This window comes from Euleptes europaea, chromosome 3 (assembly GCF_029931775.1).
Source record: "Euleptes europaea isolate rEulEur1 chromosome 3, rEulEur1.hap1, whole genome shotgun sequence".
Taxonomy (NCBI): Eukaryota; Metazoa; Chordata; class Lepidosauria; order Squamata; family Sphaerodactylidae; genus Euleptes; species Euleptes europaea.
In genome coordinates, this window is record NC_079314.1 from 37,771,275 (window position 1) to 37,783,845 (window position 12,571).

At 40.8% G+C, this 12,571-nt stretch overlaps 1 protein-coding gene across 1 annotated transcript in view; it reads right to left on the bottom strand.

Moving 5' to 3' along the window:
• Positions 1-5,086: 5,086 nt before the first annotated feature.
• LOC130474468 (1-acylglycerol-3-phosphate O-acyltransferase Pnpla3-like) overlaps positions 5,087-12,571 on the bottom strand; it is a 34,873-nt gene continuing 27,388 nt past the window's right edge. The window contains exons 5-9 of the mRNA XM_056846094.1: positions 12,405-12,465; positions 10,150-10,359; positions 7,409-7,541; positions 6,357-6,473; positions 5,087-5,366 (exon numbers count right to left, since the gene is read on the bottom strand). Coding sequence (XP_056702072.1) covers positions 5,087-5,366; positions 6,357-6,473; positions 7,409-7,541; positions 10,150-10,359; positions 12,405-12,465 — 801 coding nt within the window. The remainder of the gene's footprint in view (positions 5,367-6,356; positions 6,474-7,408; positions 7,542-10,149; positions 10,360-12,404; positions 12,466-12,571) is intronic.

Sequence of the window (12,571 nt, forward strand, 5' to 3'; positions counted from 1 at the left end):
CAGAAACTGTGGCTTCCTCCGTTAAAACTTTTTTAAATGATTTTTTTGTTGTAGTAATATATTACAATGATACAAATGTACACATTTTATTCATTGCAATGTTACAGAGAGACAGTGGTTAGAGGTTTGTGTTAGTACCTGGGTGACCCAGATTCCAATCCCCACTCAGCCACAGAAGCTTGCTGAGAGAGTTTGGGCCAGTCACACACTCTTAGCCTAACTTACCTCACAGGGTTGTTGTGAAGATAAAATGGAGGAGAGGAGGATGAAGTAAACCACTTTTCATCTCCATTGGGGAGAAAGGGGGGATATGATATTTGTTATAAATCTAATTTTGTTTATATAAATTAATAAATAAATGCTTAGAAGGGCAAGGGTCAACATTGAAATTAATCCCGGGGGAGGCCCAACAAGTATACATCTATGAAATATTATAACACAATATAAACCTGTTGGACTTTTAAGGTGCCACAATACTGCTGATTAATTTTACTGCACCTAACTAATTTAGCATATAACGTTCATTCCATATCTTCCCTGCAAAGGGAAGTCCTGCCTTACTAACATTTTGGAGTTCTTTGAGAAATTCAAGTTTTTTAATTAGGAACCTTACCAAAGACTGCTGAGAAACTTTACAAGTTAGGGCAGAAGAGAATGGGTCCTCTTATTGGTTAAAAATTGGTTAAATTACAGGAAGCAGCATTGTTCTAAATGGACAGTTCTCAATGGAGGAAAGTGACCAGTGGGGTCCCACAAGGATCAGATTCAGGACCAGCATTGTTTCATTTATTCATCAATGATTTGGAACTGGTGATGAGCAGTGTAGTAGTTACATTTGCATATGATGCCAAATTATTCAGGATAGTGAAAACCAAGGCCAATTGTGTAGTAGGTAGCTTGATGCGGCAGCAGTGAACAAAGCAAACCCCATGCTGGAGATTAGGAAAGGACCCGAAAATAAAACAGTTGATATTGCAACGCCCCTGTACAGATCTATAGTGGGGTCATATCTGGAATACTGTGTACAGTTTGGGTGCTGTATCTCTAAAAAGGATATGGCGTAGCTGGTAAAAGTGCTGAAGAGGATAAATGGAGGGCAGGAAGGGTTGCGACAGTTTTTGGCTCTCATGGCCCTTTTACATGCCCAGGAAAATGTCGATCGCTACTTTGTGGTTAGGAAACAATTTTCCTCCAGGCCAGATTGGCCAGGGATTCTGGAAAATTTTGGGGGCCATCTTCTGGGCATGGAGTAGTGGTCACTGGGGGTGTGGGGGGAGGTAGTTGTGAATTTCCTGCATTGTGCAGGGAGCTGGACTAGATGACCCTGGTGGTCCCTTCCAAATCTATGGATCTATGCCTATCTGGGATGGCTGTTCTCTTCCACGGAGTGTGCAGCGTTGGGAGAGACGTTCCATGAGGAAGAAAGGGGACGCATGCCTGGCCTGCCAGATCAGCCAAATCAACTCTGGTGATTAGTGGCTGACAGATATTACAGTCAGGTAGCCTTCACATCTAGAAGAGGGCAACCAAAATAATTAAGGGGTTAGAGCACTTTTCCTATGAGGAAAGGCTGAAGAGTCTGGAAATGTACAGTTCTGAAAAAAGAAAGGGGGAGACATGATGGAGCTTCTACAGTGAGTAGAAAAAGTGGATAGAAAAAAAGCCTTTTCTACCTCCCCCATAATACTAGAACTCAGGGGCATCCACTGCAGTTGGCAGGTAATAGGTTCAGAACAGACAAAAGGAAGTACTTATCTACGCAACAAGTATTAAATTGTGGGATTCTCGGTCAGTGGTAGTGATGGCCCTGAGTACTGATGGCTTTAAAGGGGGGTTAGATTCATGGAGGAGAGGGCTATCAATGCTTACTAGCTGTGGTGAATAAAGGAAACTTTCATATACAGAAGCAACAAATCTCTGAAACCCAGTGCTAGCCATCCTTATAAGCTGCTCAGCGTAGTTTCAAATCCTCTGTAGGGGAGATGGCTCTCCAAGTGTCTTCATGGAGTGCATGGAATCCACTCTGGATTTGCCTCTGGTCTCTGTTTGAAACCCTCTTCAGATTACGACTGAAGCAGGTCCACATATACTGGGTGTCAAGGTTCTCTTCTCAACATTGAGGGAGGTGGTCGTTTCTCAGCTCTGAATGACGGAGGCCTAGGGGGCCACTGGTATTGAAACAGTGGCTGTTTCTCCCATTGGCCCCACTGATGCATAAACATGGGGGGTAAAGCTTTGAAGTAGACCCCACAGAAAAGGGGTAGGAGTAGAAGATGCCTACAAGAACCTATGGATCAGTGTTTTTAAACTGTTGTTCTGATGGAGCCTGGGGAGGTGGGACCCCAAAGATATTATCATCTGATGAAGGTGGTGAGTCTGGCTGCCCTACAGATGGAGATGGAAATGGGAGTCCTCTGATTCGAGAGGTGCTTGGAACCAATACCACTGGGTGAATCTTGGCTGTGAAGGTGAGCTTCCACATCAAGGATATAGGTGGGCTCAGCATTGAGGCGAAGGACCCTCTCGATTCCAAGGGAGGTGTCTCAATGTTGAGAAGGAACGGGAGGGCAGGTCAGAGATGGAGACAGAGACCGTCAACATCATGGCGATGTATGGCATTGAGGCGAAGTCGAAGGTAAGTGCTTAGACTTCTTTTTTGACTTCTTTTGGTGGTGGCTCAGAGGCACCAAAGGAAAGCTTTGGTAAGTGTCCTTTCTACACAGTGGTGAAGAGAGATCTGAGGAAAGAGTGCTCTCTCCGCCTCCATCACGTGCCTGTTTGGGAGGGAAACGTTGGCACAAGTCGTAGGGGAGGGGGGGCACTCCTGCCACTTCAGTTCTTTTAGAAAGCTCGTTAGTCCTCTCTGTGGCTGCCCTGCGTCTGAGCAGTCCCATGTGGGACTGCACAAAACCATGACGATGAACAAAGACGTTATATACCTGAAAGCACCGATCATTACGCTTTAAAAAGTCTCAAATAAATCCATGGCTTCATTCAATAGCTACAAGCAGAAGCACAAACTTTAATGATTGCAGAGTGACAGCTTAAATATACAAACCCAGCATGGAAGATGACATTAAACCACTCTAGTGATACCATTTATTTCTAGAAACATCAAGCAGTTCACTATTATCAAGTTTCAGTTTGATATTATAAACACAGAAATGTTCTGCCTTTATTTTGCTTCTCTGAAGAACTGTTTATACCCATATATTTAGCAAGTCATTTTAGAAATACCATAAAATCAAGATTGTATCAAGAAATAAAACAGAGTACATCAGAGACACTACATTAAACAACGAGTAAAATATCACATTTTGAGTGACGTAGCACCAACAAGAATATAAATAAATCAATTAAACAATACCTGGGAAAACTTTTATCAACAGTTTAAAGCAGTTTGATTATTGCACTCAAACACAGCACTTGGTTTGCTCACAACTGAGGATCTGCTTATCATTTGGGTCAAATGAAATCTGCCCATAGTTGAAAATGAAAATAATATAGTAGACTTCATTCAGACCTTACAAAGGCTTTGATATTTGCCAACCTGTATTGCACCTCATTCCTAAGGGAAAAAATCTCACCCCCGCCAGTCAAACTCCCCTTTTTTTTAGCCCTGAGATCAGTATAAGGAAGAAAGAACTATTTTATTCTTAAATTCCAACAGCCCTGTCCAGTCCTGCCAACTAGAATGCCCAGGGATGGGGGAGAGTAAGGAGTGCTTACCTGCTAACTGGACTTGTGTCACACAACATGATGAAAACTATTCCGTAAGCATTTCTAAAAACTAAATCTGAGTCTACTACAATGAAGGAGTATCCTGATCACTTCAAGTAGTAATATTGTGAAGTGAGGTGCCACTCATACATAAGGTATCGAGCAGCTCTGAGAAGTTGTGTTGCCGTCCCAAAGCATATTGCTAAATATTCAAGCCACTTGAGAAGTAGCTTTATTTACGACCTACACCACTGTCGTCTTCTGATGTCATTGGAAACTTGAAGGCCCTATCCTAGGGTAAGTCGCTTTGGCACATTTTTCTCAGTGAAGATTGAGCTGACAATGTCTTGTATTCAGTGATGCCTGGTACAGAATTATTATTGTAAATCACCTCAGAACAGAATTATTACTGTAAATCACCTCAGAACTACATGCAAGTGAGTTTTTTGCTCTTCAGGTTTCCACGTACTGCTTGCTTAACAGTTACACGAAATGAACAGGATGCCACTATTGATATCCCTTTTCACTCATTAGATTCTTTTCCAGTTCTGCAAATTCCAAAACCAGTGGGAACTCTCTACTATTTGTGCCATATAAGGAAATTATATTAGACATGTCTAGATGACATCTGCAATCATGTTCCTGCCTGAAAACTCCCTTTGCTACACCTATACCATTTTCCCAGGAAAAGTCCTGAACTTACGCTTTCTTCTAAAATATTTTAAATAGAGCTTTGTTTAATTTTAGTCCTTAAGGATGTCTTGGTATGCAACAGCACATAGGTGCTGAAATATTAACAATTTCTGTGATATTTCTACGTCAAAGAAAAAGCTTGTTGAAACGCACTATTTCTAGATGAGCCTCTGGAAAAAGAAAGAAGCTTCACTAATAGTATATGTGTGAACAAGACACTAACACTTCCCACACAAATAATACATTTACACGTAAGGCAAATACAAGCATTAAAGGCTTCTATACTGTGTCCCTTTGTTAAGTACAGATGTTTGTTTTATTCAAGTACTAAACGCTATTTATAAAGGCAAGTAGAAAATCTGTTTTAAAAGTTAAATAATTTTAAAAGCTCGGTTTTGCTACATACATTTGCCCCAATATAAAAACCAAAGCCGTTATTTGATCACTTTGCCAAGTGGGGATCTTGTTTGGTAAACATTGTTATATTGCACTGGGGCCCTCCTGTCTTTTAATCCAACAGGAAGCTGGACACTACCCTTGCCAAAAGAGATTTCCTGAGACAATTTGTTATCCATTGTAAACAGTGTCTCCCAGAAGACTGGCTGGCAGGTGCTACGTGAATCCATGCCCCTTCAAAATTTAGATTTCTCTGCCCGGTATAGCAGTTCTCAAGCTAGTCTTCTGAGGCAGTCCTTTGCTCAGAGGAGGAGTCAAAATTCACTTCCACACCTGATTCTTCCGAGTTCATGGGGAAAGGGGGAAGGGACGCAAAGCTTTCACTTGTATCAACTTCGACTTCCTTCCTAGCGGACTCTACACAGTAGTGAAGATCAGAAAACCATTCTTTGAGGTGTGCAGAAGAATGAGGCCTTTTAGAATGGCAGCAGGAAGAGGAAAGACCCATATTCAGCGGTGCAGTCTGACACTTTCTAATCTTCATATGGCTTTCATTACTGTAAAGAAAGAAAGCAAGAAAGAAAATTTTTCAGCAACTTTTAATTGTAGTCATATATGAATACAAATGTTGTAGTACATGACTTCTAGAATATATTCTATGAAGGAACTACAACTGGATTTCGGTTTCTTAAAAAAACAGAAAAAAGGAACTTTCAATCACTGATTATACAGTTTATACAGGGTTTGTGTGAACCATATGTAGAAAGGCTGTATTAATCAAATCACAATAGCTATAATCACAACTATACTGTTGTCTGAGGAAATATGTTTAAAATTGCAACAGATTGTCTAGGAATTCAGTGATCATCTGAAGTATCTGAAATAGTGAGATTATCCAGACAGACACAGAGATTTAGAAAATACAAACATAGTTTCATAATCCTTTAAAGGCAATCCTACGCAGAGTTACATCCTTCTAAATCCATAGAACTCAACAAACTCAGAAATGAGTAATTCTACTTAGAATTGCACTTTTAGATTAGGGTTGCCAAACCCTGGGTTTGGAAATATCTAGAGATTTGAGGGTACTGCCTGGGAGAATGGCGTTTATGGAGGGGAGGGACCTTGGTAAGGTATAATACCATGCAGTCCACCTTCCAAAGTGACTACTATAGGAGATGGGGAATAAATGTTTTAAATAAATATTAAATAAGTGATTTATATAGTCTGGAGATCAGTTGTAATTCCAGGAGATCTGCAGCCCCGGCCAGAAGGCTGGCAAACCCTATGTCAGATATATATTTGTAGAAGATCGAATAAGTATTTTCCATTTATAGTCACTTAATGCATCACTATTTCTGACACTTCTGATTTAATCCCAATGTCATGTGTTTAAGAATTAGTTTGTTCAGATTAGCCATTTCCTAACCAATTAACTACTCATTCACTCAAGCATATTATATCTGCACATGGTCAACCAAAATGCATCAGGAAACAACATTAAAAAAAAAAATCCACCAGGATGCACGTAGCAGCACAAAATGTACCTGGGAATGTTCAGCAGCCTTTTTCTTGCTTTGGAATAAACAGCACCCACAATCTGACAAAGCTGTTCCTGCATCCATTGCACATCACTGGGGATATCAGGAAACCAGTCGACTAATCTGCAGTGATAAAAGAGATGAATGCTTTACATGAAGTCCAGATTTTGAAAAAGTGGAGTTCAGACAGGCAGAAGGGAAGAAAAGCTATTCCACTAACAGGCCATTCCTGAGCTGACAGCGTAGGGAAACGGCGGGGAAGAGGCGGAGCGGCGCTTCCTCCTAAGCCATTTCTCCTACGCCGTTAAACCAAAAAAAAAAGCCGTTTTACGGTTTTTTGTTTAACTGAGGCTTTTCGCCCCATTGAAAACAGCGAGGCTGCACCTGCTAAACAGGCTGTGCCTGTTCCGGCCACCAGCGCAAGTGGCCGAAAGGGGATAGGGAGCCGACTAGCCGGCGGCTCCCCCCCCAGCTCGCCCCCCTGCACCGGCGCGGACTCTTCACGCCGTTGCTGGCACCACGGAGAGGCCGCGCTGGTGGAGAGGGGAGGTGCAGTCTCGCGGCGCTCAGCCGCCAGTGGGACTGGCCTAGCCGCCGGCGTGAATGCGTGTAATCACGTGATTACACACATTTACGTCAGCGTCGAGGTCACGCCGCCTCCTATCAACTTTTGGCCCGATTCTCAGGAATGGGCTGCAAATCTAGTTATTGACGTTAGATTATTTTTTTAATCCAGTTCTTTCAGCATTATCTATACCTAGCTACAGTGTTAGTTCTGGGCTCTTTCATATAGCAAATGTTAGGAAAATTTATTGATTTGTTTTATTTTAAAAGTTCAGAATGATAACGCAAATTCCCTGAACAAAACTCAAACAAAGAAATGTTTAAGATGGCACTGTTGTAAGGATTACTTTGAAATTTTTTGTTTTTAATTAAGAAAGGCAAGTTAGAAGTATTTTGTTGAGATAAACTTAAAGCCCTTCATATACATTAGGAAATACGCTATATAAATAGTAGTAAAAAAAGAAAGAACATTCTTCCAATCTTCTTAAACTCACCTTAAGGCCACAAAATATGCTGATTCCACTGGCAGGGTATATGGCAACATCATATAGGACATCAGTCTCATTGGTAGAAATTTAGAAAGCTGAGCATAGATTCCACATTTCTCTTTACAAGCCTCCTGTAACGCTGTTATTTACACAGTCATTAATCCCAACTAAATATAAACACAGTTGCTTCTAACATGCTACAAGAATGGTCAAGCACTGCCTATAATTATGAAGCGAGAAACCACAGTAGGCTTTTGTTCAAGTTCATATTGCAGACTGATCTGCAGAGGTCTAAATCATATCACCACGTCAATGACACAAGATTTTAGGCAATTCAGCAGAATCTCTGAATCTGGTATGATTAGATCATTGATTCACTGTATGAGGAGACATACAGAAGCATCTCCCCTCTGCATCATCACTCTATGAATTGCTACTCTCAGTTTACTCCCTTCCAGTCAGGACTGTGACTTGCACAGAAAACCAGAAGTTGACTGCTCTGTGGGCAGGTAAATATTACTTTTGCAGTTGTGTGCTTCCAATTTTCATTCAGAAAAAGAAATATGCTTTAAGTATGAAAAGTATGGGGAAAAACTGGTTTATTTGGTAGTCCGCTCAAAACAAACCAAGATGCCTCTGATCTTCAATAAAATTTTCTCCATTTTATAACTCAACAGAAATGTACTTCCCTTATAGCTTTAAGAATACTGGTTACAATCCATCCCTTTTGCCAACAGATAATAGAAAACTAAGGCTGCAATCATAAGGACACTTTCCTAGGAACAATCCATACTGAGTATCATGAGACTTAGGCCTTTTCCGCATGCATCGCTTACCCCAGATTTCCACGTGGTTGATCTGCGAGGCTTGGAATTGCATTCCACAATTTTTTTCCGCACACTTCTTTTTGCAACATTGTTTTTTCACTTCTAAAATCAGTTTTATCCTGATTGCACTGGTTTTCCAAAAAATGATGTTTTCTGGTCGGGGGAGGGGGCGTCACGTCATTCATATAATCATGGATGATTGCACTGGACACTCCCCCTACTTACCGCTATTTTTTTTTTGTTTTGCGCATGCGCTCTGGTGCTGATGTGCCCTACCATTAGACAGGAAACACTTTTGCACCTGCGGGTTACTGCTCATGTGTCTATCTGCCATTATGCATTTTGAAAAGTTTGCACTCGAAATGGATGCCTCAAACTGAAGCAAAATCTACCATTAGGCGCATCTGCACACCCCCTCCAAAACAACTAGAGGCCCAGTGTGTTCGTCCACTTTGCTTTGCACACAAGCACCACTGAACTATCGCAAACTTTACAATGCACTCCAATTAATTCTTTTTTTCCCCGCTCGGTGGGTTTTACCAAGCAATTTTATGAACTTTCCAGAATTAAGCTCTGGCTCTCCCAGAGTGTAGCAAAAGCTCAGAGCAGTACAGCCTAGGGGAATGAAGAAACGGGGAGGGTTATTCTAGTGTTCATGCGTCCATTCGATCCAGCATTATAGTGCTAATCTTGGCGTCAAAATGTTTTTAAAAACTTAGGGGGGAACAGGTGGAAGGAAAGGGAGTTGAGAAAAACAGCAGGTGTGAACAAGGGAAGGGCGTTGGGTGGGGTGGAGGAATAAACACCATTTGAAGAATTGGTTCTTGTAGGTAATCCGGGCTGTGTGACTGTGGTCTTGATATTTCGACCAAGCCTTCGACCATTTGAAGAAGTTCACATGCTCAAGGAAAGCTGGCTTTGAAACAGATTAAAAAACATCGCTTTTGACTACATGAAACGTTGTAAACCATTCATGCGGAAAAGGCCTTACTTCTGAGTACAGCAGCTTAGGACTGTTCTCTAAGCATAGGGCAAATGACAAGCAATGATACATGGTAGGGATGTAAGAGCTTCTTTAATCTCTTTTCCTATCTCTTGCTCAGTTACAGCTTACCAGTGGTGACTAGCCACTCAGGCCTTTGCACTATAGTTTTTAAACACGACTGTTCTGGAATATACAACACTATGTGCCAGTTCTTGTGTGAATAAAGTACCATCAAGTTGCAGCTGACTTATGACAACCCAGTACGGTTTTCAAGGCAAGAGACTAACAGAGGTGTTTTGCCATTGCCTTCCTCTGCCTAGTGACCATGGTATTCCTGGGTGGTTTCTAACCAGGGCCAACCCTGCTTAGCTTCTGATATCTGATGAGATCAAGCTAGCCTGGGCCATCCAAGTCAGGGCATGCCAATTCTAAGGTAAATGGTTTTACTGAAACCATCTGAACAATATTCAAAGCTACCATGCTAAACTTTATATCTTGTTACCTCTCTTACAAATCAATCTATGAAATATTGCTGATTTGTCAATTATTTTACTTAAGTTAAAATGATTACTGAAAATTAGCAAAATGAAACTGATTAGATTTTGTTCTTTCATATTGTATGAGAACTGGTAAGTTCTTTATAGGTAATGTTGCATAAACAATTTACTTTTTCTAACCAACAAGATACTGCAAAAGAAACAAAGAACTTTTATTATCCAAAGTCAGACACTTTTCAGTTCCATTATTTTTAATGGAAGTTATTTGCATGTGCTTAATTTTAGTACTGAAATTAATTGGATTTAAAATTAGAAAATTCTGTCCAGATTGTATTGCTATTTGCATCAAACATTTGTTAAGCTACTAGTTATTACTACAGTAACTTTTACTGAAATTTTGTTTTGTCATTAACATTGAAATTGACTTTATATCCATACCTGTGCGAAGTCTAGGAGGTACATTGTCAAAAATAGCTTTGTCCAATGGCCATGAGGCTAACTTCACTTGGTCAATGAGGATTTCCTCCTTTAATGTATTTTCTTTGCCTTGATTTTCTGCAACTGTTGTCTTATCGGTGTAACCTGGGGTTTGTATATGATCTCCCTTTTTTAAAGGTAAGATGACAGAAATTGAGTCATGCAGTAAACCTGAGGGAAAACATACAAAGAGTTTCTGCTGTGATATCTTAAATTCCAAAGTACAGTGGTCACCACAGATAAAAAGGAGTAAAATAAAGGTTTACAGCATTCGTTACTATTCAGGTTAGACCCTCCAGTTGAAATCTAAGTCCTGACCTAAGAATTTCTTATTCCTTTCTAAGCTATTTCTTTCTTTGCAAAAGCAAAGAAATGGGAAACTGATACTTTCATCTTATGTGTCTCTTGCAACCAGTATCCTGTGCTGAGAAAAACTATAAGTAACAATATTTTTATATTTACTATTAGGCAGTAAGCTTGGGTTGGTGCCAGCCTCCACGGTTCCAGTTGAGTTACAGAACACCATTCAGGGGGGTCATAAGGAAAACTGCATTCTTCTTGCCCCATCGTAAATAACACTGTGAGTGACCTTCTGCAGGGCTTTTTTTTAATGAGCTTAGCAACCAATTGCTAGCACTGCAGTGTCAATTACTCTTCCTGTGCCAGTAATAGGATTGGGCCTTGTCGCAAGAGTTGGGTGCCTTATCCCAATTTTCTGCATAGCAGAGCACTGAATCACATAATCAAAAGGCAACCTTTGACCTTAACTCAATGGAACTGCCTTTGAACTAAGTATGTCACGGCCAATTTCATGAGTTGGTAGTATAGTTCCAAATAATTCTATTTAATACAATTTGCAATTTTATGGTGAACTGAATTGTGGAAACAGGCATCTTTATTTAGATAAATGGAAGCATACCAAGGGGAAGGGTGATCTCCCTTGCATCCATAAAGAATTTATTGGGGCTGATGGAGACATTGATTTTCCTGAGCTATAGAATAGCTCAGTCTTTCTTCAGGACAGAAAAATAGCAAGATTAAAAGTTGCCATTCCTGGGATGGGAGGATAGTCTGTGGCACATCTTTCTGCAGGAGAGATATCACCTCTGATAACAAAGAGAACATCTGAAAACACCCAAGGGAAATAACAAAGACAGCATCTGAAAACACCCAAGGGAAATAGCAGGATGAGGAGACTGATTTTCTCTACCACTTAAGGAAGAATCAAACCGGCTTACAATCACCTTCCCCTCCCCACAACAGACACCCTGTGAGGCAGGTGGGGCTGAGACAGTGTGACTAGCCCAAGGTTACCCAGCTGGCTTCATGTGTAGGAGTGGGGAAACCAATCCAGATTTTAAATAATTTTGTGTACATTGAACCATCAGAAAGCAAAGGTGTAAGTATCTCCCCAGAATACCTGTATCAGCTGTTAAACAAGAACAACAACAAACTAACTAACAACAGCAGGCTTTCAGTTTCCATCTACGATGCAGTGTACACTGCATTTTTTTAGGTGAGAGGAAACATTGAAAGCAGGCAGCACGGATCTGCCTGCATGCCAGCTCGAAGGGTCCGGTTTTTGGATCAGTCCGGATATGGGATGTCCGGGTAAGGGAAACTCTACCTGTAAAATATTTCACTAGGGATCCCTGATGAAGGGGCCTTGAGCCCTGACTGGTCCATTTGGACACCCAGATGGCTATTCCCAAATCAGTGGAGCAATCAACTTTATGTTGTCCCCCAAGAAAAAATGGCAACTGTGGCCAGCTGAGGAGGGAAACATGCACCTGTAGCTGAAGCACTTTTCAAAGGTGGTCTACAGCATTATAGTTAAACAGACCACAGAAAAGCAATGCACAAAATAGGCCACAGGAAAGAAAAGGAGGAAAAATGCAGAAAGAGAAGGACAAGGTGGGGGAAGGTTTTTGTTTACTAAACTCTGAGTACTCTGAAAAGAAAGTTCCTAAATGTGCTGCTCCTGTGGCAGATAAAAGAACTGAGTGGGAAAGCACAGCTCCATCAATCTGGGCATGTGCCTCACCTGAGAGGGATGGAGCAGCCACCTAAAGATTTAAGTTCTACATGTTTCCAAACTGAGTTCTGTGCACGCACAAGCAAAGCCTGCATATGTTTTTGCCAGCATAAAAGTAAGCAAGACTATTTAACATTCTGTTTGTCATTCATATTACACATTCGAAATTACAATAACCTACCATTTTCTTTCAAGAATCTAAGAGCATCTGAATATCCTTGTTCACAGATCTCTCCTAGTACCTGAAAATAAAATTACAGAAAAATATTAAGTCGAAGGTAGGAAGTTTTCAACTACAAAAGATCAGTTTGGAGAATGCTTCACTACCATTTAAACTACTTAGGTGGG